Genomic DNA, 23751 nt, shown 5'->3' with positions numbered 1-23751 from the left:
ACTGAGAGGTCGCAGTGATCAGGGAACTTTGAAAACACAGGAGACTACTTTCAATATACAAGAAAAAGTTAGAGATAGTATGAAATTGAATAGGCTGATTTTCCTTTCAGCTTCTTCTGCCAACATAAAGATCATGGTCAATTTAGCAATATAATTTGATATACCCATTTATGCATCATATTCTGTATCTTCTCTTATTAGCTATAATCTATCAATCTAAAGTTTTAATTTATAGGTAGTTGATTTAGCACTAATTACTGTTCACTGAACAGCTTTCAAGCTTCGAAGAAAGATTTACATGATGTACCTTTTTGACCACAGAATGATTCAAAGTGCTTTACAACCAATGAAAATCTTTTTACGTGTAGCCACTTTTGTACCGTAAAAAACCTTTCTGTGTAATTTACCCTGAAAGATCTGGATCTAATTTTAGATTATGCTCCCTAATCATAGATTTCCAAATGAACAGAAATTGTTTCTTGCTATCTGCTCAGTCTGTTCCCCTTAATAGCTTGAAAGTATTGAGTGGATCAACCCTTAAATAATACCCTATTCTGTGTAATCCCACCTCCAGCTGTCCTACACTGCACTCTTAATGCCAGAGGGAAAAAAAACTTTTAAGGTAAGTCCAAGAACTGCTCACAGTACTCCAGGTCTGATCTAGCCAGGGCTTTATTTGTCCAGACCTTGACTTGTACTCCCTTCTCTTATACTCCTCTTGATATAAAGGCCAGCAATATACAAGAAATATACAAGCATTTTTCATTATTTTGTGCATCTGTTCATTTCAGTTGGAATTTTGAGTCCACCTCCAGATTAGAGTAAAGCAAAATGCAAAACAATGAATACTGTTTACACATAGAGTCATAGAGATGTACAGCATGGAAACAGACCCTTCGGGGAGAAAGTGAGGTCTGCAGATGCTGGAGATCAAAGTTGAAACTTTATTGCTGGAACAGCACAGCAGGTCAGGCAGCATCCAGGGAACAGGAGATTCGACGTTTCGGGCACAGGCCCTTCTTTCCTGAAGAAGGGCCTGTGCCCGAAAGGAGAAGATAAAAGGTAGGGAGGAGGGACTTGGAGGAGGGGAGTTGGAAATGTCTTCTTCTTGACCTCTCCGCCTCCATCCTACTCCCACCTATCACCCTCACCTTGACCTCTTTCCACCTATCACATTTCCAACGCCCCTCCTCCAAGTCCCTCCTCCCTACCTCTGTGAATTATTCACGCCGACCTGTGAATTATTCTCAACTCGTCCCCTACACTATTGCAAAATCACCCATGTGTTTATCGAAGGATTGTTTAAATCTCCCTAATTTACGTTATCAGATTTACATCTCAACTATTTCTTAAAAATCTCACATTGATTCATGGGAGAGGTTTAATGCTCCACTATGTAGTGAGAATGATCAATCCTGCAAAATAGTTGGCTTTCTGACCAATCGATCCTTGTGGCACTCCACTGGTCACAGGCCTCCAGTCTGAAAAACAATCCTCCACCACCACCCTCTGTCTTCTACCTTTTGAGCCAGTTCTGTGTCCAAATGGCTAGTTCTCCCTGTATTCCATGAGATCTAACCTTGCTAATCAGTCTCCCATGGGGAACCTTGTCGAACGCCTTGCTGAAGTCCATATAGATCACATCTACTGCTCTGCCCTCATCAATCTTCTTTGTTACTTCTTCAAAACACTCATTCAAGTTTGTGAGACATGATTTCCCATGCACAAAGCCATGTTGACTATCCCAAATCAGTCCTTGCCTTTCCAAATACATGTACATCCTGTCCCTCAGGATTCCCTCCAACAACTAGCCCACCACTGAGGTCAGGCTCACCGGTCTATAGTTCCCTGGCTTGTCCTTACCATCTTTTCTTAAACAGTGGCACCATGAGGTGAATTTGCATTTGGAAAATTGTGATTGCAGATATATTCTATTTTGTTCAAAAAGCACACAATCTGCAGGCTGTCAATGCAAGCAGTCAATCCATGAAACATTTTGTAAATTCCTACTTTGGAAATAGAACCAGTCTAACCTAGGATTGGGATAGAGGCAGACTTTAACCTCACACTTTTAATGCATTATCTGAGCTGAGATGTAACATTTTTTGTAAAACCAAATGTGATTTGAAAGAAGTTCTGGGATTTACATATTAATTAACCAAACCCTGCAACCAATCTAAAAGATGAAAGACATAAACAGCAATCCAGGTTTGTTTAATATATCGTAATGGTTGCATGCATGACACTGTGATCTTTTGCTATAAATTCTATGACTTATGATCCTGCTCCACAGCTACCTGATGAAGCAGCAGCGCTCTGAAAGCTAGTACATTCAAATAAACCTGTTGGACTCATAACCTAGTGTTGTGTGATTTTTAATTTTGTCCACCCCAGTCCAACACTACCACTTCCACATCATGACATTTATATGCATTTGAGGCACCAAGAGGTCTGATAACTGAACGGATACCCATTTAGATGGAATAGATTTTTTTGAATTTAAAAAAATGCATTGTTTTAAGGCTGTCAAAGCACTTTTAGGGAAAAAAATAATGAGCCATCAATGGTAAGTAAGCAGAAATTACAGGCTAATTGTCGCCCTGGAGTTTGACTGGTCCTCCTGTATCCCACAATTCTCGGAGACAAAAAGCCGGTCGGTTAAGTGGATATAACGTTATGAGGAGGATGTGTGTGTGTGTGTGGAGTAGTTAAGGTATTAGAGACACTTCGGAATGCCCGGAGGTGAAATATTTAAAATATTTATGTGTTTTGATTAACAGCAGGTCTTTGATCCTGAGGAGAATCTGCCGGCCGGGTCCTGGAGCTGTGTGTGAGTGAGGAGCTGTGTCTCTCCATCATCAGAGATTATTCCTGTACCAGAGGGCCAAACTCTAGTGACTGCTCCTGACTCAAGGTCAGTAACAGGACCGAAATCCTGCAAAACAACCCGGGGGGAGAAAACAGAAAAGACCCAGGACGCTTTACAGCAGCTTGAGTGGCATGGCAAACCAGACCTGAAACCAAAATCGACATAGGGAAGGGGAAGTGAAAGGTTGGCCGGAGCGTTTAAAAATTGAGTCTTGAAGGAAAGAGAAGTGGAGAGGTTTTGGGGGAAGGTGAAATTAGCCGTTAAGAACCGATCGGGGGCTGAAAATGGAGCTGCTTTGGAAGTTTCAAGTCTATGTATGGAAGGTGGCTGAAAATTGGAACAGCTCGGCAGATCTGGCAGCATCTGTGTCAAGAAAGCAAAGCCCATGTTACGGGTCCAGGGACACTTTATTCTGAAATGTTGAATTTGCTTTCCCTCCAGAGATGGAGGTGGTTTGCTTTTCAGCCTGGAGTCCTGTGACCAGAAATGTGCCACAAAGATTGATGGTGGGTCCACTGCTTTTTGTCATTTATATAAATGATTTGGATGTGAACATAGGAAATATAATTAAGCAGTTTGTGGATGACACCAAAATTAGAGGTGTAATGGACAGTGAAGAAGGTTACCTCCAGAGTACAACAGGATCTTGATCAGATGGCCACTGGGCTGAGGAATGGCAGATGGAATTTAATTTAGACAAATGTGAGGTGCTGTAATTTGGAAAGACAGGACTTATACACTTAATGGTAAGGTCCTGGAGAGTGCTGCTGAATAAAGAGACCTTGGAGTGCAGGTTCATTGTTCTTTGAAAGTGGAGTTGCAGGTAGACAGAACATAGATGCATTTGAGTGAGTGGGCAAAGGTCTGGCAGATGGAATACTATGTAGTAAATGCGAAGCCATACATTTTGGTAGGAGTAACAGCAAAATAGATTACTTGAATGGTTAAAAAGTTGCAGCATGCTAATTTGCAGAGGGATCTTGGTGTCCTTGTGCATGAATTGCAGGTTAGTCTGCAGGTACAACAAGTAATTAGGAAGGCAAGTTGAATTTTGTCCTTTACTGCTGAAGGGGTTGAGCTTTAAAACAGAGAGGTAATGTTAGAGCTGTACCAGGTTCTGGTGAGGCCACACCTGGATTACTGTGTGCAGATTTGGTCTCCTTACTTAAGAAAGGATGTACTGGCACTAGAGGGGGTGCAGAGGAGGTTCACTAGGTTGATTCCAGAGTTGAGGAGGTTGGCTTATGAGGAAAGGCTGAGTTGATTGGGATTATATTCATTGGAATTCAGAAGAATGGGGGGGATCTTATAGAAACATGTAAAATTATGAAAGGAATTGATAAAATAGAAGTAGAGAGGATGTTTCCACTGGTAGGTGAGACTAGGACCAGAAGGCATGGCCTCAAGATTAGAGGAAGCAGGTTTAGAACTGAACTGAGAAGGAACTTCTTCACCCAGAGGGTTGTTAATCAGTGGAATTCCTTGTCCAGGGAAGTAGTTCACGCTACTTCAGTAATCGCTTTTAAAGCTAAGATAGATACTCTATTGAAAAACAAAGGAATTAAGGGATATGGTGAAAACGTGGGTAAATGGAGCTGAGTCCACAAAAAGATTAGCCATGATGTAATTGAGTGGCAGAGCAGGCTCGAAGGGCCGGACAGCGTACTCCTGCTCCTAGTTCTTATGTTCTTATTATGTTCTTATGATAGTGAAGGAGGCATTTGGTATCCTTGCCGTTATTGGTCAGTGCATTGAGTATAGGGATTGGGAGGGCATTTTACGGATGTACAGGACATTTATGAGGCTACTTTTGGAACACTGTGTGCAATTCTGGTCGCCCTGCTATCGGAAGGATGTTGTGAAACTTGAAAGGGTTCAGAAAAGATTTACATGGATGTTGCAAGATTTGGAGGGTTTGAGCTATAGGGAGAGGTTGAATAGGCTAGGGCTGTTTTCCCTGGAGCGTCGGAGGCTAAGGGGTGACCTTTATAGAGGTTTATAAAATCATGAGGGGCATGGGTAGGGTAAATAGACAAGGTCTTTTCCTCAAGGTGGGGGAGTCCAAAACTAGATGGCATAAGCTTAAGGTGAGAGGGGAAAGATTTAAAAGGGACCTAAGGGGCAATTTTTTCACATAGAGGGTGGTGCATGTATGGAATGACCTGCCAGAAGAAGTGGTGGAAGCTGGTACAACTGCAAGGCATCTGGATTGGTATATGAAAAGAAAACTTTTAGAGGGATTGGGCTAAATGGGACTAGATTTACTTTGGCTATCTGGTCGGCGTGGATGAGTTGGACTGACGGGTCTGTTTCCATGCAGTACATCTCTCTGACACTATACTGCTAGACCTGCTGAGTTTTTCTAACTATTTCTGATTTTGTTGATTTGTTCTTGATTTGATCTTGAATTAATTTGATTTATTACTGTCACATATACCTAAAGTATAATGAAAGGTTTTGTTCTGCATGCAGTACAGCCAGATCCTAATGTACAATGACATACAGATCATAGAGTGTTCAGGTAGAACAAGGCAATACAACATTATGGCTGCATAGGAGGTGCACAAAAGCAAGATCAACATTATAATTGAAATTAGTGAGGTCCATTCAACAGTCTAATAACAGCAAGAAAGAAGCTGTGTTGCACCCAGATAGAATACTTTCTATGATGCATCTGTAGAAGTTAATGAGGGTCCTTATGGTCATATGGAATTTCCTAGCATCCTGTGGAAGCAGAGGCATTGTTATGCCTTCTTGACTGTGGCATCTACCTGGGAATTTCAGGAAAGGTTGTCAGTTATTGTCACTCCTAGAGACTTGATGCTCTCCACCATCTTCACTTCAGCTTCATTAATGTAAATACGAGTGTGTCCTTCTTCTTTATTTCTGATGTCACTTAATAATTTTTTAAATTTTGCTGAATTAAGGGAGAATTTGTTATCTTTGCACCATGATACCAAGTATTCTATCATCTTCCTATATTCTGACTCATCATTGTTTGATATCCGGCCTACATCGGTGATGTTGTTAGTAAATTGTAGATGGTATTTGTATAAAATTCGGCCATACAGTTGAGAGTGTACAGGGAGTACAGCAGGGGGCTGAGTATGCATCCTTATGGGGCGTTGGTGTTGAGGATTGTCATGGAGGGGGTGCTGTTGTCTGCCTTCACTGATTGCGGTCTGTGAGTCTGGAAGCTGATGATCCAGTTACAGACAACGGAGCCGAGACCGAGATCTCAAAGTTTTGAGATCAGTTTGGTAGTGATTAGTGTTGAAATCAACTAGGAGAAAGTGAGGACTCAGATGCTGTAGATCAGAGTCAAGCATGTGGTGCTGGAAAAGCACAGCCAGTCAGGCAGCATCCGAGGAGCAGAAGAATCGATGTTTTAGGCATAAGCCCTTCATCAGGAATAAGGCTTGTGGGTCAGGGCTGAGAGATAAATGGGAGGGGGGTGGCGTTGTGGGGAGGTAGCTGAGAAAGCGATAGGTGTATGAAGGTGAGGGAGAAGGTGATAGGTCAGTGGGGGTAGTGATGGAGGGGTCCAGATTGCGGTGCCAAGTTGGAGGCGTGGGACTGGGATAATGTGAGAGAGGTGAAATGAGGAAGCTATTAAAATCCACATTTATCCTGAGTGGTTGCAAGGTCCCAAGGCGGAATATGAGGTATTCCTCCTCCAGACGTCAGATGGTAACGGTTTGGTGGTGGAGGAGGCCCAGGACCTGCATGTCCTTGGTGGAGTGGAAGGGGGAGTTGAAGCGTTCAGCCATAAGGCGGTGAGGTTGGTGGGTGTGGGTGTCCCAGAGATATTCTCTGAAACAATCCGCAAGAAGGCGGATTATAGTGTTGAAGGCAGAGCTGTAGTCGAAAGGTAGGAGCCCGACGTAGTTATCCTTCTTATCTATATATTTCAGGGATGAGCGAAGAGCTACAGAAATGGCATCTGCTGTGGACTTAATCTGCCAGAGACAAGTTGCAAAGGACTGAGGCATGCTGGGAGGCTAGAGTAGATGTGAGTCATGACTAACCTCTCAAAACACTTCATGATTGTGGAGGTCAGAGCCATTGGGCGGTAGTCGTTGAGGCACATTTGATGTGTTTCCTTTGGTACTGGGATAATAGTGGTCCTCTTGAAGCAGGTGGGGACTTCAGATTGCAGCAAGGAGAGATTAAGGATGTCAGCGAATACTCCCACCAGCTGGTCCTCATAGGACAGAGTGCACGGCTGTGGCCTCCATTTGGGCTAGTTGCTTTCCTCGGGTTCACTCTCAAGAAGGCCGATCTGATTTGTTTATGATTTCCAACATCCATAGTTCTTTTGGTTTTTGTTTTGGCTGAGGAATGGAGATTAAGCAGCAGAGAATTGATGTAACCGTATCTGGGCCAAAATATACCTGGGTTTTAGTTACAGGTTAGTTGAGTTGGAGACTGAGATGGCTAACTTTACAGATGTGGAAGTGGGCTAATAGAGAGAATTTAGGGGTTAGCAAGCCTTTCACAGTCAATCAGTTTGTGAACAGTTTGATTCCCCACCAAGTTAGTACCTAGAGAAGAAGGAGAGTCAGTGGTGACGTTATGTAATTTGCATCAATAATTGAAAGCTGAGGAGTAAGTGAGTGAGTGTGTGTGTTAGTGTGTGTTACAGTGGCAGTAGGATGACTGCAGGTGTGCCACACTACCCCTCCGCAAAACCAGATAATGGATGGGTGGACTGGATGTTGAAGAGGGATGCAGGGGGTTGGGAACACTGGTATCTGTGGACGGTGATGTGCTAGTTTGAAAGGTATTGCATGGAAAGAATATATATTTATGCCGCATACAATTTTTAGAACTTTTATAATGCTTTGCACTGTTAAGCTGTGTGTTTTTTTTCCTTAAACTCCTGCATCTTTCAGGAGCCTTGACTTTTTCTAAACTGTGCTTGAGCAGTTTGGACTTCAGTCACCAAGCTGTTTCTTAGCAACTAGCTGACCAAAATAAAACAAAAATCTGTAAAACGTAATCGCATTCAAGGGCAAAATCCATGGCTCATCCATCTGTCGTAGCTTTTTGCCTGTAGCTTAGGAAATACTTATGTTCAAGTACAGCAATGGGACTTCAGCATATAATTTAGATTGCCTTGCAAGTGCAGTACTTCAGTCCAAAAGTTATTCAATTTAAAGTGCTTTGAAGTCTTTTGGTTTGTGCCATATAAATGCTAGTTTAAGAAAAATAAAATCAGTAAAAGTAAAAATGTCTTCATGCATTTGATTTCTGAAGATTTGTCTGGTTATTGAAGTAGCAAAACTAGAATTACTTTTAGTATTTGAGCAATTCTCAAATTTCACATATATTTTATGGTTCCTGGAAAGTCATTGGTAAATTTGAAAACATCAGACAATCATGGAGTTGCAGAGCATAATAGAAGAGAGTATACTAATTGTGTGCAATACTCAGGCACGTTATATAAATGCGCAGAGGGGAGCAATGAAAAAAGAACTTACTGTCACTCTGGGGAAAATCTTCATAGTTCATCTAGGAAGTAATGGGCCATTTTCAATTATCTTTCTCATCCTAGTCTATCTACTGTAATTAGTGTTTCCTCTGTGCACCATTTGTAATTGCACTTGTATTGACAGTAGCTTTTGTTTTATAATTCTCATTGCTTGCCATTTGTTTTAGTCTATATTTACTTACAGATTTAAAACATACAGAATCCAACCAGAGTCATATTAATAATTACAAAATTTTCATCTTCTTTCCTGAAGGTCTTTGAGGCCCAACCAGTCCACTCCATAATCCACGTCACTGGGATAATGCTGAAAGCAGAAATTTTACAAATGAATCCTATGTGACCGTAAGCACAGGGAATTTGAATGGCCGCAATAACTGCAAGTAACAATGCACGTCCGACAAGATAATTGATTTCTACATCATCTAGTACAGAAATTATAAATGGCTTTGCTTCATCCAGATCACGATACTGAAAGAGTGGAATCTGTTTCAAGCCAAATGATCACTGAGATTCCTAAGACTTTAAATTGTAGTAGGTCAAAACTGATTGTGCACTTGGATTTAAATAACACCGTCCTGTTGTTTGACACAGTTACCAGACAAGGGCCCAGGAGAGCTCTCAGTTCCTTTCTCACCACTGTTACTTGGGGTCGGATCAACCAGGAAGGTAGGAATTCATATTTTTCTATTCAAATATTTCTAGTTTTTTTGGGTGTGGAAGTGGTTATAGTTAACAATCCAATAAACTTGGCTGGAAGAAAAATAAATAATATAATTAAATAATACTTAATAATTTGGATCTGAACACAGGAGGTATGGTTAGTAAGTTTGTAGATGACACCAAAATTGGGGGTGTAGTGGACAGCGAAGAAGGTTACCTTAGAGTACAACAGGACCTTGATCAGATGGGTCAGTGGGCCGAGGAATGGCAATGGAGTTTAATTTAGATAAATGTGAGGTGCTGCATTTTGGAAAGGCAAATCAGGGCAGGACTTATACACTTAATGGTAAGATCCTGAGGAGTGTTGCTGAACAAAGATACCTTGGAGTGCAGGTTCATGGTTCCTTGAAAATGGAGTCGCAGGTAGACAGGATAGTGAAGGAGGCATTTGGTATGCTTGCCTTTATTGGTCAGTGCATTGAGTAGAGGGGTTGGGAGGTCATGTTGCAGCTGTACAGGACATTGGTTAGGCCACTTTTGGAATATTGCATGCAATTCTGGTCTCCCTGCTATAGGAAGGATATTGTGAAACTTGAAAGGGTTCAGAAAAGATTTACGAGGATGTTGCCAGGTTGGAAGGTTTAAGGGGAGATCTTACAGAAGTTTATAAAATCATGAGAGGCAGGGATAGGGCAAATAAACAAGGTCCTATTCCTGGAGTGGGGGAATCCAAAATTACAGGGCATCGGTTTTAGGTGAGAGGGGCAAGATTTAAAAGGGACCTAAGGGGCAACTTTTTCACACACACAGTGGTGCGTGTATGGAATGATCTACCAGAGGAAATGGTGGAGGCTGGTACAATTACAACATTTAAAAGCCATCTGTATGGGTATGTGAACAGGAAGGGTTTAGAGCGAAATGGGCCAAATGGTGGCAAATGGGACTAGATTTGTTTAAGATATCTGGTTGGAGTGCTTGAATTGGACCAAAGGATCTATTTCCATGCTGTACATCCCTATGACTCTATGACTAAATAAAGAATAAATAATAAAAAAATAATATAAATAATAATTCCACAAAGTCTGGAATACTCTTGATCAAGTCCTGGGGATTTATCCATCTTCATGCGTTTTAAGGTGTGCAGCACCTCCTCTTCTCTAATATGGACACTTTTCAAGGTATCACCATTTTCCCAAGTTCTCTAGTGATGCGAAATACTTGTTTAGTATCTCACACATCTTTTGTGAGTCGATACGCACACAGCCTTCTTGGTTTTTAAGGGGCCCTATTCTGTTTCTAGTTTCTCTTTTCCCTTTGGTTTCATCTACCACAGGATCTTTGCACAACAAAAACATTTTAGTTTCAGTTTTGACATTTTCAATTGACTTAGCCTCAAGAACATTTTAAGTAGTGAGTTTCAACTTTTCCGTGATTTCTTTTTAAGGATGAGCCTCTTTATTTCATCCTAACCTACCTAATGCTAATTTTGAAGTGATAAATCTTTTATTTGGTTATTTCTCTAGTAGAGGTAAGTTTCCCTGTATTTACCTACTAGATGTTGTTACCATCATAATGTCTTCATCAAAACCACTAGCAATATGATATGATAGTGGGCGGCACGGTGGCACAGTGGTTAGCACTGCTGCCTCACAGCGCCAGAGACCTGGGTTCGTTTCCCGCCTCAGGCAACCGACTGTGTGGAGTTTGCACGTTCTCCCTGTGTCTGCGTGGGTTTCCTCTGGGTGCTCCGGTTTCCTCCCACAGTCCAAAGATGTGCAGGTCAGGTGAATTGGCCATGCTAAATTGCCCATAGTGTTAGGTAAGGGGTAAATGTGGGGATATGGGTGGGTTGCGCTTCGGCGGGTCGGTGTGGACTTGTTGGGCCGAAGGGCCTGTTTCCACACTGTAATGTAATCTAATCTAAAGTTAAGCTGATTACAGTGTGAATTATTTTTCAGGAAAATGGGAATGGCTGAGTAAAGTACCTTCCTTGAACCCACCTTGTGATGGTGCTGTGAGCTATTATTCGCAGTTTGGGAGGCCATTGGATTTCACAGAGACTGGTGATGGTTCCCTCTTTAAAAAGATTTTTACTGACCACCTACAGAAAGTAGAATGGATGGGTCCCCACAATGAGCTTCTGTCTATGACTGATGAAGATGGCAAAGAGTACCATCGGATCCTGCCAGCTTTCTTTGAGTTAATTGATTGTTTGTCATCACAAGGCAGAGAATTTGCCATCGTACTTCGAACCTTTGGGTCGGACTTGAGTAGAACTTTAAAGACCATTCAGATCACCCTGTCTGGTCAGCATCCTCAGTATCAACACCTTCAAACGAAACATGTAAGCAAAGCTTAATTTTCAAATGAATGCATAAAGACAGAATTTTTAAAAATTTTAATATTGGTCTGGTAAGCTATAGTGATTATTCATTCTGATATTTTTCCAAACCAGACAACTTGAATTTCTCTTTATTGGATGGAATTTAATAAGGGGTTGGAAAGGGTCTGACAACCAACACTGTTGGTACCCCCCTATTGTCGCAATCATTGGGAACTCTCAGGAAATGAAGCTGCTCATGAGTAGCAGAAACCCTGCTGCCCATGATTCTTGCCTCCACTGGGACATTTAGTCTCTGCACCTCCCCCGACAGGATGGGAATCTCATTCTTGAGAGGTGCCAATCAGATGCTGGAAGCTCTCTGGTGTCAATTGTTGCCAGTAACACACTTAGGCTTTGTCATTAAGGAAAAGGTGGGGCTGGATGAAGAAAGGGCAGGGGAAAGACATGGGTCTAACTGTGAACAGGCCCCTATTTTTGATTTGGGTCTCGAGAGCAGATACAGCCCAATCAGGTTTGCTTGCCAGTCTCTCCACATGGTGAGTTCACCCGAGGTAGGAGGTGGAGACACTTATGTAGGCATTAATTACATTATAAGAGCCTGAATTGCTGTCCAGGCTAATAGGTGACCCACAAGTCTGCTTAAAGTGTGGTGGCGAGAGGGTCCAAATTCCCACCCCCTCTACTCCTCGCCCCTTGGAACTCACCTTGAGAGTAGAGGAGACATTAAACTCTGCCTCTACAGTACTGAATATTGGCATGAGGGAAGGTGAGACAGTCTAGGCTTGTAAACATGGGAGTTGGTGACTTAATTGAAACATTTCAGATGCTGAGGTGACTTGATCGGGTGATTGTTGAAAGGATGCTTCCTCTTCTGGGAGATTGTAGAACTAGGTGTTATGGGTTAACACTAAGGGAGTGTCCATTTAAAACAGATGAGCAAGCATTTTTCTGTCAGGATGATGAGTCTTTGGAGTTCCCTTCCACAAAAGGCAGTGGACAGCAAATAATTTTAAGGCAGAAGTAGAATAAATACTTGATTACCAAGGGAGTGAAAGATTAATAGTGATATGCAGGAACTTGAAGTTAAAATCAAAATTGAGTGGCAGAGCAGGCTCAAAGGGCTGAGTGGCCTACTTTTGTTTCTTGTGCGTATGTTAATATTTTCACCTTGAACTTGATACTTTACTACCGGGGATAAAGGAAGACAGTCAGTCAAGTTAGTGCAGACTATTGTTATGCACCACTTTGTACTTACCTCAGGAGGAACTTTGGGAAAAGCTAGATATCGGTCGTCTACGTTGCTTTTCACATAATGGAATTTGAAGTGTATCACAACAAAATAGAGAGAAAAAGATATTTAATAATTCTGTTGAAAGATTAAAAGTTGTCTTTTTATGCGTGGGGGTGTTTAAACACTGTATAATAGATATAAATAACTTGATTGTTCCAAGTGAAAGGTAAATACTGCAGATTACTGTTAATTTGAAACAAAAACAAAACAGCCTGGAAATTTGCAACAGTGGATTTAGTTATTGTCATTTTTGGATCTAACAGGTAAATTCATGTTTGTGATCGGAATCCTTTTCCCAAATAGAAATCTGCACTTAAAGCATTAGCTTTCTTGTTCCCTTCACCTAGACGAATTGGTCTAATGTGTATTTTGTTTTAGTCTCTCTTTTTGTTTTGTGAACAATTTAATGTTCAGAGATAGTTAGATTTTTCTAACAGCCGAGAGCACGTGATTCTTCCAGTTTAAGATGAAAGGCTTTTATAAAACATTAACTAACAGATATTACACTTATTTTTTTCCCTTTAGCTTCCATTGAGAATATCTCCGGGTAAAATCCGTTGTAATAAAAAGAATGTTGTGTTGACCTTGGGATCTGAGCGGATTTCTACACAGTCAGACGATAGAGCTGTATATCATTATTTCTCTTCATTGGAAGGAATTGTAGGTTTTCAGGATCATTTTGACTGGTGAGTCTTAGAAGTTAATTATGCATTGCAAATTTAAGGATTACAATAGCATTACTTCACAAAACCAAAAAGAATTGTTTGGACCACAATACTTTAATCAAGTTTTAACTTGCTGGTTTGAAAAATTAGATTGATTTCTACAGTTCATTATTCATGAAAAAAATCCTAACACCTGTATAAATCAGCATGTTAACAGTTTGTTGGTATCAGGAAATAGTAGTGATTGCTTCAAATAATCTCATACTGAACTTTTTAGCTGTGACTAGGCTTCAAATTTGTCATTGTTTCGTCATTATATTGGAGCAAAACTCCAAGTATTAGAAAATTGCTTTACTAATTTTGAAAAGGTGCTTTGTGTTCCTTTTTTCTTTCAGGTGGTCTAGGAATAGCTTCTCAAACGAAGGTGGTAAACCATTTTGGATCGATCCTTCTGAAACTGGAATACAGCATATATTTATAGATGATAATATCCGTCTGAATGATGCTGAGAGCATTGTTCATCCACAGGTACAAATTGCTAGGGTATGATTTAGGATATGTCATTGATTGGATTTTGTAGTTAACTGCCAAAATTCATTTCTGGAGCCAAATTTGTGACCATATAACTTGCATGTCTTCTCTGTGCAATGTATTTGCTTGCATGTCATGCACTGAGTAGCATTTAGAAATTTCAGCATTGCAGTGGTTTCATTGTGCTTGGAAATATGCTATCGGTCTTTGTGGTTTATAAATAACAGATAATTAGTTCTTTGGAAAAACAGGTCGGTGCAGAACCCACACTATCTCAGTGAACACTGAGATGTGGGAACATATTTCTTACTGCTATTCAAGGTAGGACCATCTTTTCTGTGAACCCCAATCTTGAACTTGTGTTGAACTGAATAGAACTGTGTATGTTGTCCCCATTTGGGAGTTGACCACAGCTCTCACTGCCTCAAGCTGCATACTATTGATGTGATCATTGTCATCTGCTACACAATCTACGCACATGCAAGGCTCCACATGTTAGAGTACCTGTGATGGTGGATGGTGCACCTATAAAGTGTGACTAAGCTACTGCTTCATGCTCATGCTTCTGTTGCCCTATGGATCTAGAGGGAAAAGATATGTCATGGGTTGGAAGTCTGCACCTGAAGAGATGACAAAACCTCATTTACGAGATTAGAAACCACTGCAATGCTAAAATTTCTAAATGCTACTCAGTGCATGACATGCTAGCAAATACATTGCACATCTACTTCCTCAATCAACAAGTTTCCTTCTGTAATCACCAGGTCAACCAGGAGCTTCTGTTTTGCCAGGCCCGACTTCCTCCTCATTCACATTTTTGTGATCTCTATTATTGTTTTCTTCATGGCTATTTGATAGAGGAAGGGTGACTGCCATCCCTCTCACCTTTATAGGGTGCCAAATCTCCTGTCCATTTACAGTTATATGTCTCAGTGGTGAAAGCTTTCAGGAGCCCTCTGGCTGTAAGCAATTCTGAGGAGCCAATAAGTGCCTCAGTTGCTCATTCCTAATTTACGAGCAGAATGCATTCTGAGGCTGCTTTGGTGATGTTTTTGCTGGTTAGTGCAAGTCCTGAGGTGTCCTCAGTGTGTTGGGGGCATTCCCTTTGCCAGAATTTATGAGGTCATTAAACTCTTGAAATACTAACAGAGTTCCCGTTGTCTCACCTTTGTCGCTGTTGGCTACAGCCGTTTGGAGCTAGACCTGTGTGGTCAGCAAAGGTACCCTCCTCTTGCCACCTCTGGTAGTAGGATGATCCTCTTCTCCTTCAACCTCCAACATGTGATCCAGGTCCCCATCAATAAATAGAGGAGCAGCCCTGCCCTGGGTGCAAGGCCTCCTGTTCTCTCCATAATTTCACATGCTATTGCAGCAGTGAAAGGTTTCTACACAAACTGCAATTCTCTTCTTCAGGATATCCAGCAGCCTTCATAATAGCTGCTTTGGAATTTTTAAACGAAAATTAATTTCACACTCGATATATTCACTGTTCCTTTTCAAGCTGGCTCTAATTGAATAAGGAAACCATTTCCATGTCTATTAAGCGTTCACCAAATCCTCCCGGCTTTGCCAAATTCCCATGAAAATGGTAGTTTTAATCAGGTCCCCATCAGAGGTGAACTTCTGACCAAAAGTCAAACTTGGCTGTTGTTTCCCAGTTCCTTGGCAAAACTTTAACTCAATGCAGTATTAGACAAATAATTTTGCTTTTCTAAATTCTTAATAGCTTTGTTTGAATATTAAGGACTGTTATAGTTTCTGTGCATTTTAACATTTAGTTGATCACAAAAGTTCAATTTGACCATTTGATTTGCTTAAAGCAATAACCTTCAGATATTTATCTTTTATGAAGCATTAGTTTTTACCTGAAATCTCTGATTCATTCACTATTGTGTTGAATGAAAGGCAAATATTCTAATTTTGAGTCTAGTTTGAGAACTGGTTTATTTTTAACCTGTTTTCTCTAATACTGCACTCATCATCATTCAAATTTAATAATAACTTTGCATCCATTACTTATAGTTCTCAATATTTTAACGATTTTATCCCTGCTTATAATTACTTTTTCTACAGTGAGTCCTGTTCACCACTTAGCATCCTGGATCATGGAGTCATAGACCCATACAGAACAGAAACATACCCTTTGGTCCAACCAGTCCATGCTGAATATAATCCCAAACCAAGCTAGTCCCACCTGCCTGCTCCTGGCCCATAACTCTCCAAACCTTTCCTATTCATGTACTTATCCAAGTGTCTTTTTTAAACATTGTAATGGTGCCTATATTCACCACTTCCTCAGGAGGTTCATGCCATACATGAATCGCTCTCTATTTAAAAAAAATGTCTCCATGCCTTTTTGAATCTCTCTCCTCTCACCTTAAAAATGTGTCATCCAGTCCTCAAGTCCCCCATCCTGGGAAAATACACCTATAATTTACTCTATCCATATCCCTCATGACCATCCTTGATTCATCCTCATTGTTGTTCACGTCCTTTTCCAAGTAGAATACATTAGACCAGAAAATGTACTAAAAAAGTTATTTTAGCACTTGATTTATAAGGTTGATTTCTGTTCTGTTCAAATTTGCACTTGTGCTCAAATGGTTAAAATAAGCATTCAACTTCTCATGCTTGTTTTGGATCATTGATAACTTCATAATGGCATATGTTGGTGAATGGTCAATAAAAATGAACACTTGTGTTGAATAGAGAGGAATTCTATGAGGATTCTTTCTGTAACATCAGCATACTTCAATTGCTACCTTCCAGTCTCCACTATGCTAAGTTAGCATATGCAAACATCCAGTCAAAGTAAATTGGTTACTAGAATTTATTGAGGAGAAAGTGAGGTCTGCAGATGCTGGAGATCAGAGATGGAAATGTGTTGCTGGAAAAGCGCAGCAGGTCAGGCAGCATCTAGGGAACAGGAGAATCGACGTTTCGGGCATTAGCCCTTCTTCAGGAATTCCTGAAGAAGGGCTAATGCCCGAAACGTCGATTCTCCTGTTCCCTAGATGCTGCCTGACCTGCTGCGCTTTTCCAGCAACACATTTCCATACTAGAATTTATTCACTGGCTAGACTATTGATTGAATGTATTTCCATTTATTTATTTATAGAGCCAAAGATACAGATGAAATGCTACATTTGATAGAATAATTTGTCATTTAGAATGCGTACATCTGAGTTGATAGTTTTAATTTGAATGTCCTTCTGGTTCCTTATAGCAGACTCTAGAAATTAAACAGTAACTCGTTAAACTTTTCAACTCAAGATAACTTTGTAATTTGATCCACTTGGTTATAATATTGAATGTCAAAATTCAAATGTAACAGTCTACCCTGGGACCTTTTATCTATCCAGTGAAGCTTATTTTGCTGCTTATTTGACATTAAAACCATCATTTTCAAGATTGCCTCAGCAGCCAACTCCACAAATTTGCATATTCTTTGAACAAGATCCTATAGAACTCCACAAGTTTCTGGCATTGGCTTTCTGTTCACCTTAGAGTTTTCAAAGGGTATGGGGAGAAAGCGAGAGTTGGATAATCAGTCATGATTGTATTGAATGGCAGTGCAGGCTCAAAGGGCCAAATGGCCTATTCTTGTACCTATTTTCTGTGTTTCTACAGTTCTTCCATTAATCATCACTGGTGCTTTCAATTTTATAAGGTGCTTGTTAATCCAAGTCAATAATTGTCAACAAATCTTTACTTTAAATGCTTTACATTAGAACCTTCATGAAAAGCCTCTGAAAATCAAAGCAAATGATAGCATTAAGCCAACCTTGAGTCATCTGACACTTGAAATAATTCTACAGAGGCCACTATCCCGTCACCAAGTCACCCTTTATTTACAGGTGGAGAGTCATTGGCACCGATTCAGCTCCCTCAGAACCAGCTGTCAGAGAAAACAGGATGTTTGTGTCTGTCAGCCAGGGCTCTCTGATTGGACTGGATTAAGAGCCACAATCGGGGAACTCATATTTTAAGAGGTCCACGTGACTGACCACGATACAATCCTACATTACTCTTCACTTCTGAGTCCTTATCTACTTTAAGTGCCATACTGAGAGGAGCTGCAATGTGTCAAATAATTCTAACATTACGTAATCATCTGTTGAATTGTATTTAAAAATGTATTTTGAGTTTCAGGATGCTACGATAGATTCATATGGGAAGAAGCTTTCTTTTAGGAAGTGTAGCTCTGAGAGTGAAAACGTGATGTAGTGCATATTATTATTGTGCAGCATTGAAATTTACTATCAGCTGAAGTTATGCTCTAATTGACTTCATTGTACCACTTACAACTTCCAGGATTTGTCTATTTAGACAGTTTTTGAACAAAGTTCCACTTTAGCAGGATCAAAATTTTCAGGATCGTGATAAATATTATCGGAAAGCCATTTATGTTCTAACACCAGTATCCTCCTGCTCACTCTTTTGATAGAGAAAACCAGGAACATAAAATCCTTGCAAGCACACAAACCACTCTGTTTTTCAATCTCCCCTAACACAGCTACTATTAAGGTGAACAGGAAAATAATTTCTGATCTTGAACATTGATGGCTGATTGATCTCACTATGATGAACAAAGACATAACTTCCAGTAAAGCTGACAAGGCATGATTTGTAGTCTGCTCCATATTGGAGAGAAAAAACAAAGATCGGGTAACCACCTTGTAGAATATTTCTGTTTACACCAAAGCATGCCCCCAAGCTTCCACTGACCCTTCTGTTATGCTGACATCCCTGCTTTTAGCCTGTGGCTCTCTTCCAGCAAAGGTCAACTCACGCCTGAAGGCGTCTATTGCTGTAATGACTGTCTTCATGTTTACTTCAAGTCTGTTTCTCGCATGACAGATGCTCCCTGCTAAATATTTCCCACATGTTCTGATTTTATTTCAGATTTCTAACATCTGCTGTACTTTGCTTTTTGCTAACCTGTATGAATCTTAAAATCTCTTTCACTTACCCAAAATGCATAGAAATTAATCTGTACCCTTTGAAGAAATCTTGATCCCTGAAGGTAAACAATACATGTTGCATCTATTGCTTGCCTCACGTGAAAATTTGAAGGGATTGGTAGGAGTTGTTACCAATGAATGGGGTGGCTGTCGCAGTGCTCCAGTAAAGCGTTGCTGGAAGAACAGCATCTCATTTTCTAATTGGGAATTCTATAGCCTTCAGGACTCGACATCAAATTCAACAATTTTGGAGTAGGTGTCTCAAACTCTAATGTCCTTACCCCAAACTCCTCACACCAGGCCTTGTTATCAAGTGGTCTCCTTTTACACACAACCCATTGTTAGCCCAGTAGTCCCCTTTAATAAATATCCATTCTCTTAGGCTGACTGTTATCCATTCCTTTACCTGTCCAACTGTCCTTCTCTCTCTTTGGGCTCTATATCCATCTCTCATTTACTCCTTACCCCCTCCACCTATCGGCTGCATGAAAACCAATAATTTCCTAACTGCCATCAGTTCTGAAGAAGGGTCACTGGACCCAAAAACTTAACTCTGATTTCTCTCCCCAGATATTGCCAGATGTGCTGAGCTTTTCCAGCAATTTCCATTTTTGTTTCTGATTTCCAGAGTCTGCAGTTCTTTTGGTTTTTAATGAATTACTGTATTTCACTTATTGATAGTTAAGTATTGAAATTTATGGGTACCAAGCTGTGTTTATAGCACAATTTTCAAATCAACTATTCTTCTTTTGTTTTAATAAATAAACAGGTGTTTATGAAGGATGGTTCTGGCACCAGGACTGTGCCAACTTCAGAGTTGTTTGATATTTGTCTCGTTCAGACAGACCTTCTCAGAGCTATCCATGACCGGAGTTACTTCATCAGATGTGTTCAACAGTGTGAAGAGAATTATAGTAAATACACTGCACTTTCACATTGAAGATATCCTACCTAATATATTATCAGGCTCAGATACCTGAAAAACTCAGGGCATGTTTGAAAGTGAAACTGGATAATAAAGTTGTATGTAACTTTGTCTTCACTTTTGTCCCAAATATAAACAGAGATAGATTGTTGCGTTGTAAAGAAACATTCACAATGATGCATTACTCTTAAAAATGATCTATTATTTATGGTTACTGTGGAAATTATAATGAGCTTGATTCTGACATCAGAACATGGTTTGCAACAACTCTTGTTCACTTGTATCAAACGAAGTCTAGACAATTACAATAACTGTAAAGAGTGGATGTACAGAGAAATAGATCATTAAATCTACAGAAAAGATGTACTCATTCAAAATGACAGATACCAGATGTTATTCCATTGTTCTACTTTTTTATTTCAAAACTGCCTTGATTCACTGATAACCTGCTGTCTTTGATTTTTGACCCGATTCCCAATGCAAACGAAGCAAGGAACACAAATCTCTTATAACCCGAACCAAGCTATCGGGTAAATTGTACATGGATAAATCAAAACTGAAAGTATGGTGGAAATTGGCTATTTTAAAATACTTATTACATTTTAAAAAGAAACCATAAATTTTATACGTATGAGAATAAACTAAATATACATACATATAGTAATTGGGATAGCTTACAGTGCCATTCTTGAAAATGAAGAAATCCCTTTCTGATGGTTCACTAACACTTCAGCAGCGCCATTACTTTTAATGGGTAGTTCATATTAGTTCAAAAATCCTCACCAACTTTCAAACCCACCAACTAACCAACAATAATTCAGTTATTATGATCCGGGCAACACAGTCTATGAGATACACAGATAGCCCAGGCTCTTTCCAATGTTTTGTATACATCATGAACGAGCCCTCAAAACTCTTTGTCTCCTTTTAAAACTAATTGTTGAACTTTCACTGGGTGTGTTTTAGAGACAGAGATGCTATATCTATTACTTGTAATAGACTAAAACTGATAGGCGGTTACAGGATATACAAACACTATAGTTACTTAAGGTATATTGTCTGAACTTTACCCTTTATTTGCTTTATAGGCTGATGGCAACAGTAATGTGTCTTAAAACCAGGGCCAGAAATAGACAATAGTTCCCGAACCCAAAAGTATAAGATATAAGCACCTATTTAACATTGGGATATGCCACTTCCTACCAGAATAAAACATAGGATCTGAACAATAGATGCTCCAGGGAGAAATATGGCAGAATAGCGCAAGAAGTTCGGTGAGGCCTATTTTGGCACTGGAAGAAACTTGCATCTTCTTACTAAGTTCTGGGCAATGAGGTGAGATTCTCACTAGGGAGCAGTAAGTTGCCTATTAAGGAGGATTATTGCTTATTAACAAACTACACATCTCACCTCAGTTTATACAGTTGCCTATCCTATCACACACCACGAGCAAACTGGATTGTGAACATTCTCAATATAGAAGTCAGAATAGTTACTTGATAACTTCAGCTTGCTATTTGCTTCAAAGGATCTCCATGTTGGAAACCAGGCACCAAACTCTCAGTGTTCCATGGCCATTTGACAAATATTGCTTCAGTCGATGGACATTGGCATCTGACATATGTCAGCCTCTAAAAGCCGTCATGGCAAATCTCTGATCCACTTACAGTGCACTTCAATGCTGCACCTGAGAATGAAATGGCAATTATTGAAATGTTGCAGCAAGGATACTTTGCACTCTGGAACATATGCCTAGCAGATGGACTGGACCAGACTACATCTGTGAGTTGTTTAATTGGTCTAATAGGCTCAAAGTGAATGAGTTCCATCTGGATGCTCTCAGCACTCTGCCTTGTTGGGCAATCTTGCAGAACTTAAATACTTATTGACTTTTACACCCAAGCTGAGTGACAAACGCCAAAAATAAACAGATTCTGATTCCAGAAAATTATTGCTGCTGCATACTTGTACTTGCTCTCATGTCATCCATGAGCATAGGGAAAATTTAATTCCCAAACTAGCCTAATAATGCCCGGCATTGCAATAACATATCACAAGAAAGCTGTGCTATGTGTACTTTGTCTATCCTTTTCAATTTCTATAATAGTCATTATTGAAACTTCTGAAGGAAAGCTGCTTTAACAATCCTCCATCAATGTCCCTAGCCACACTAGGAGTAAATATTTTGATCACAAGTGTAATATTGACTGAAATATTTGCAAAATACTGGAAATCTGAAGGAAAAAACAGCAAGTGCTAGAGAAACTCAGCAGGTTAGGCAGCATCTGTGGAGAGAAAAATAGTTAACATTTTCTTTGGCATTATGTAATGTTGACTGGCAGTTGCAGTCTGCCTTTTAGAACCAGTAATGAATTTATCATAATATCATGGTTTTGTTTATCAGTGGAGATACAATATTGTGTTCAAACCTATTCATGATCATAGTTTCCAAACTTGTTCAAACATTACACGCACTCAAACTGTAATCAAGGTATCATAATCACCATGCTATCCTCGTGTCTATAATCCAGCATTGTATCTAAAGCTTAGATGAATGAGAGATCTAATTGAGGAATATAAGATGCTCAAGGAAATTGACAAAGTAGATGTAGCGAGGAAGTTTCCTCTTGTGGAACATCACAGAACGAGAGGTCATAGTTTTAGGATAAGAGGTAGCCAATTTAAAACGGATGAGAAATTACTTCTCTCAAAGGGCCATGAATCTGTAGAGTTCATTACCTCAGAGTGTGGTGGATGCCAAAACATTGAATTTAAGGAAGAATTAAACAGATTTTTAATTCCCTTCCACATCTAATGTAATATCACTTAGTATTTTTATATTTTTTATCTCTGTACGGTAAAAGATAGACAACAGAGTTTGCCTCGTAATTGGAAAAGATCCTCACAATTTAAGTGCAAATCTATGAGTGTAACCTTTCCTCACATTATAATACCATGACTATGTTACAGACTTATCACACAGATGTATAGCACAGAAACAGACCCTTTGGTCCAACTCATCCATGCTGACCAGATATCCTAACCTCATTTAGTTTCATTTGCCAGCGTTAGCCATATCTCTCTACATCCTTCATATTCATATACCATCCAAATGCCTTTTAAATGCTGTAATTGTACCAGCCTCCACCACTTCCTCTGGCAGCTCATTCAATACATGCACCACCCTCTGTGTGAAAAAGTTGCGCCTTTGGTCCCTTTAAAAAAAAAAATCCCTCTTACTCTAAACCTATGCCCTCTAGTTCTGGACTCTCCCACCCAAGGAAAATGATCTTGTCTACTTACCCTACCCATGCCCCTCATGATCTTATAAACTTCTATAAGGTTACCCCTCAGCCTCTGATGGTGCAGGGAGAACTGTCCCAGCATATTCAGCCTTTCACTATAGCTCAAATCGTCCAACCCTGGCAGCATCCTTGTAAACTTTTTCATATACAAAAGGTTTTCATTTGGTTTCAGTGTTTTACAGAGTGGAATCTTCCGAAGCCCTGAAGGAGATGGGCCATGATCCAATCAGATACTAAAAAGTTGTTAAATAGTTAGAAAATTATGAGCGTAAATTAGCAAAAAGTCTAAAACCAGATAGTAAGATATTCATAAATATGTGAAAGGAAGAAAGTAGCATAAGTAAATGTGGGTAACCTTGATATGAGACAGAAGTTATAATGTGGAATTAGAAAATGGCAGAGAAATGAAACAAATAATTTGTATATCTCTTTAGAGTAGAAGATGCAGAATCATACCAAAAATAATGGCGAACCATGCTGAGAGTAACCTTGTTCTCATAGACCATTTAATATTATTAGAGTAAACGTACTGGAGAAATTAGTGGGACTAAGAGTCAACAAATTCTATGGAGCAAATGGCCTGCTTCCCAGGGCTCTTAAAGAGGTGGACACGGTTGTAATCTACCAAAATTCTTAAAGTTCTGGAATAGATCCAATGGATTGGAAAGTGGAAAATGTAATGCTGGTACTCAGCAGAATCGGC

The 23751-nt window shown here is 39.9% G+C and overlaps 1 protein-coding gene across 7 annotated transcripts; it reads left to right on the top strand.

The window, feature by feature from the left end:
* The first annotated feature begins 2595 nt into the window (after nucleotides 1-2595).
* On the top strand, nucleotides 2596-19854 carry si:dkey-32e6.3. Of its 7 annotated transcripts, none has more exons than XM_043707844.1 (7): nucleotides 2596-2653; nucleotides 2781-2914; nucleotides 8617-9029; nucleotides 10982-11367; nucleotides 13184-13344; nucleotides 13719-13851; nucleotides 19588-19854. In XM_043707844.1, the coding sequence occupies exons 3-7, from the start codon at nucleotides 8804-8806 to the stop codon at nucleotides 19756-19758; spliced, it is 1077 nt and encodes a 358-aa protein (XP_043563779.1). In that variant the 5' UTR covers nucleotides 2596-2653; nucleotides 2781-2914; nucleotides 8617-8803; the 3' UTR covers nucleotides 19759-19854. The 7 variants fall into 7 exon arrangements, with proteins under 7 accessions (XP_043563779.1, XP_043563781.1, XP_043563785.1 ...); XM_043707846.1 differs by lacking the exon at nucleotides 2596-2653 and adding an exon at nucleotides 2667-2687; XM_043707847.1 differs by lacking the exon at nucleotides 2596-2653 and adding an exon at nucleotides 6784-6881 and having other exon boundaries at nucleotides 2697-2914.
* Nucleotides 19855-23751: the final 3897 nt, after the last annotated feature.

This window comes from Chiloscyllium plagiosum, chromosome 18 (assembly GCF_004010195.1).
Source record: "Chiloscyllium plagiosum isolate BGI_BamShark_2017 chromosome 18, ASM401019v2, whole genome shotgun sequence".
In the NCBI taxonomy this organism is placed as follows: domain Eukaryota; kingdom Metazoa; phylum Chordata; class Chondrichthyes; order Orectolobiformes; family Hemiscylliidae; genus Chiloscyllium; species Chiloscyllium plagiosum.
The sequence above is the reverse complement of the archived record's forward strand: the minus strand, read 5'-3'. Positions and strand labels throughout refer to the sequence as shown.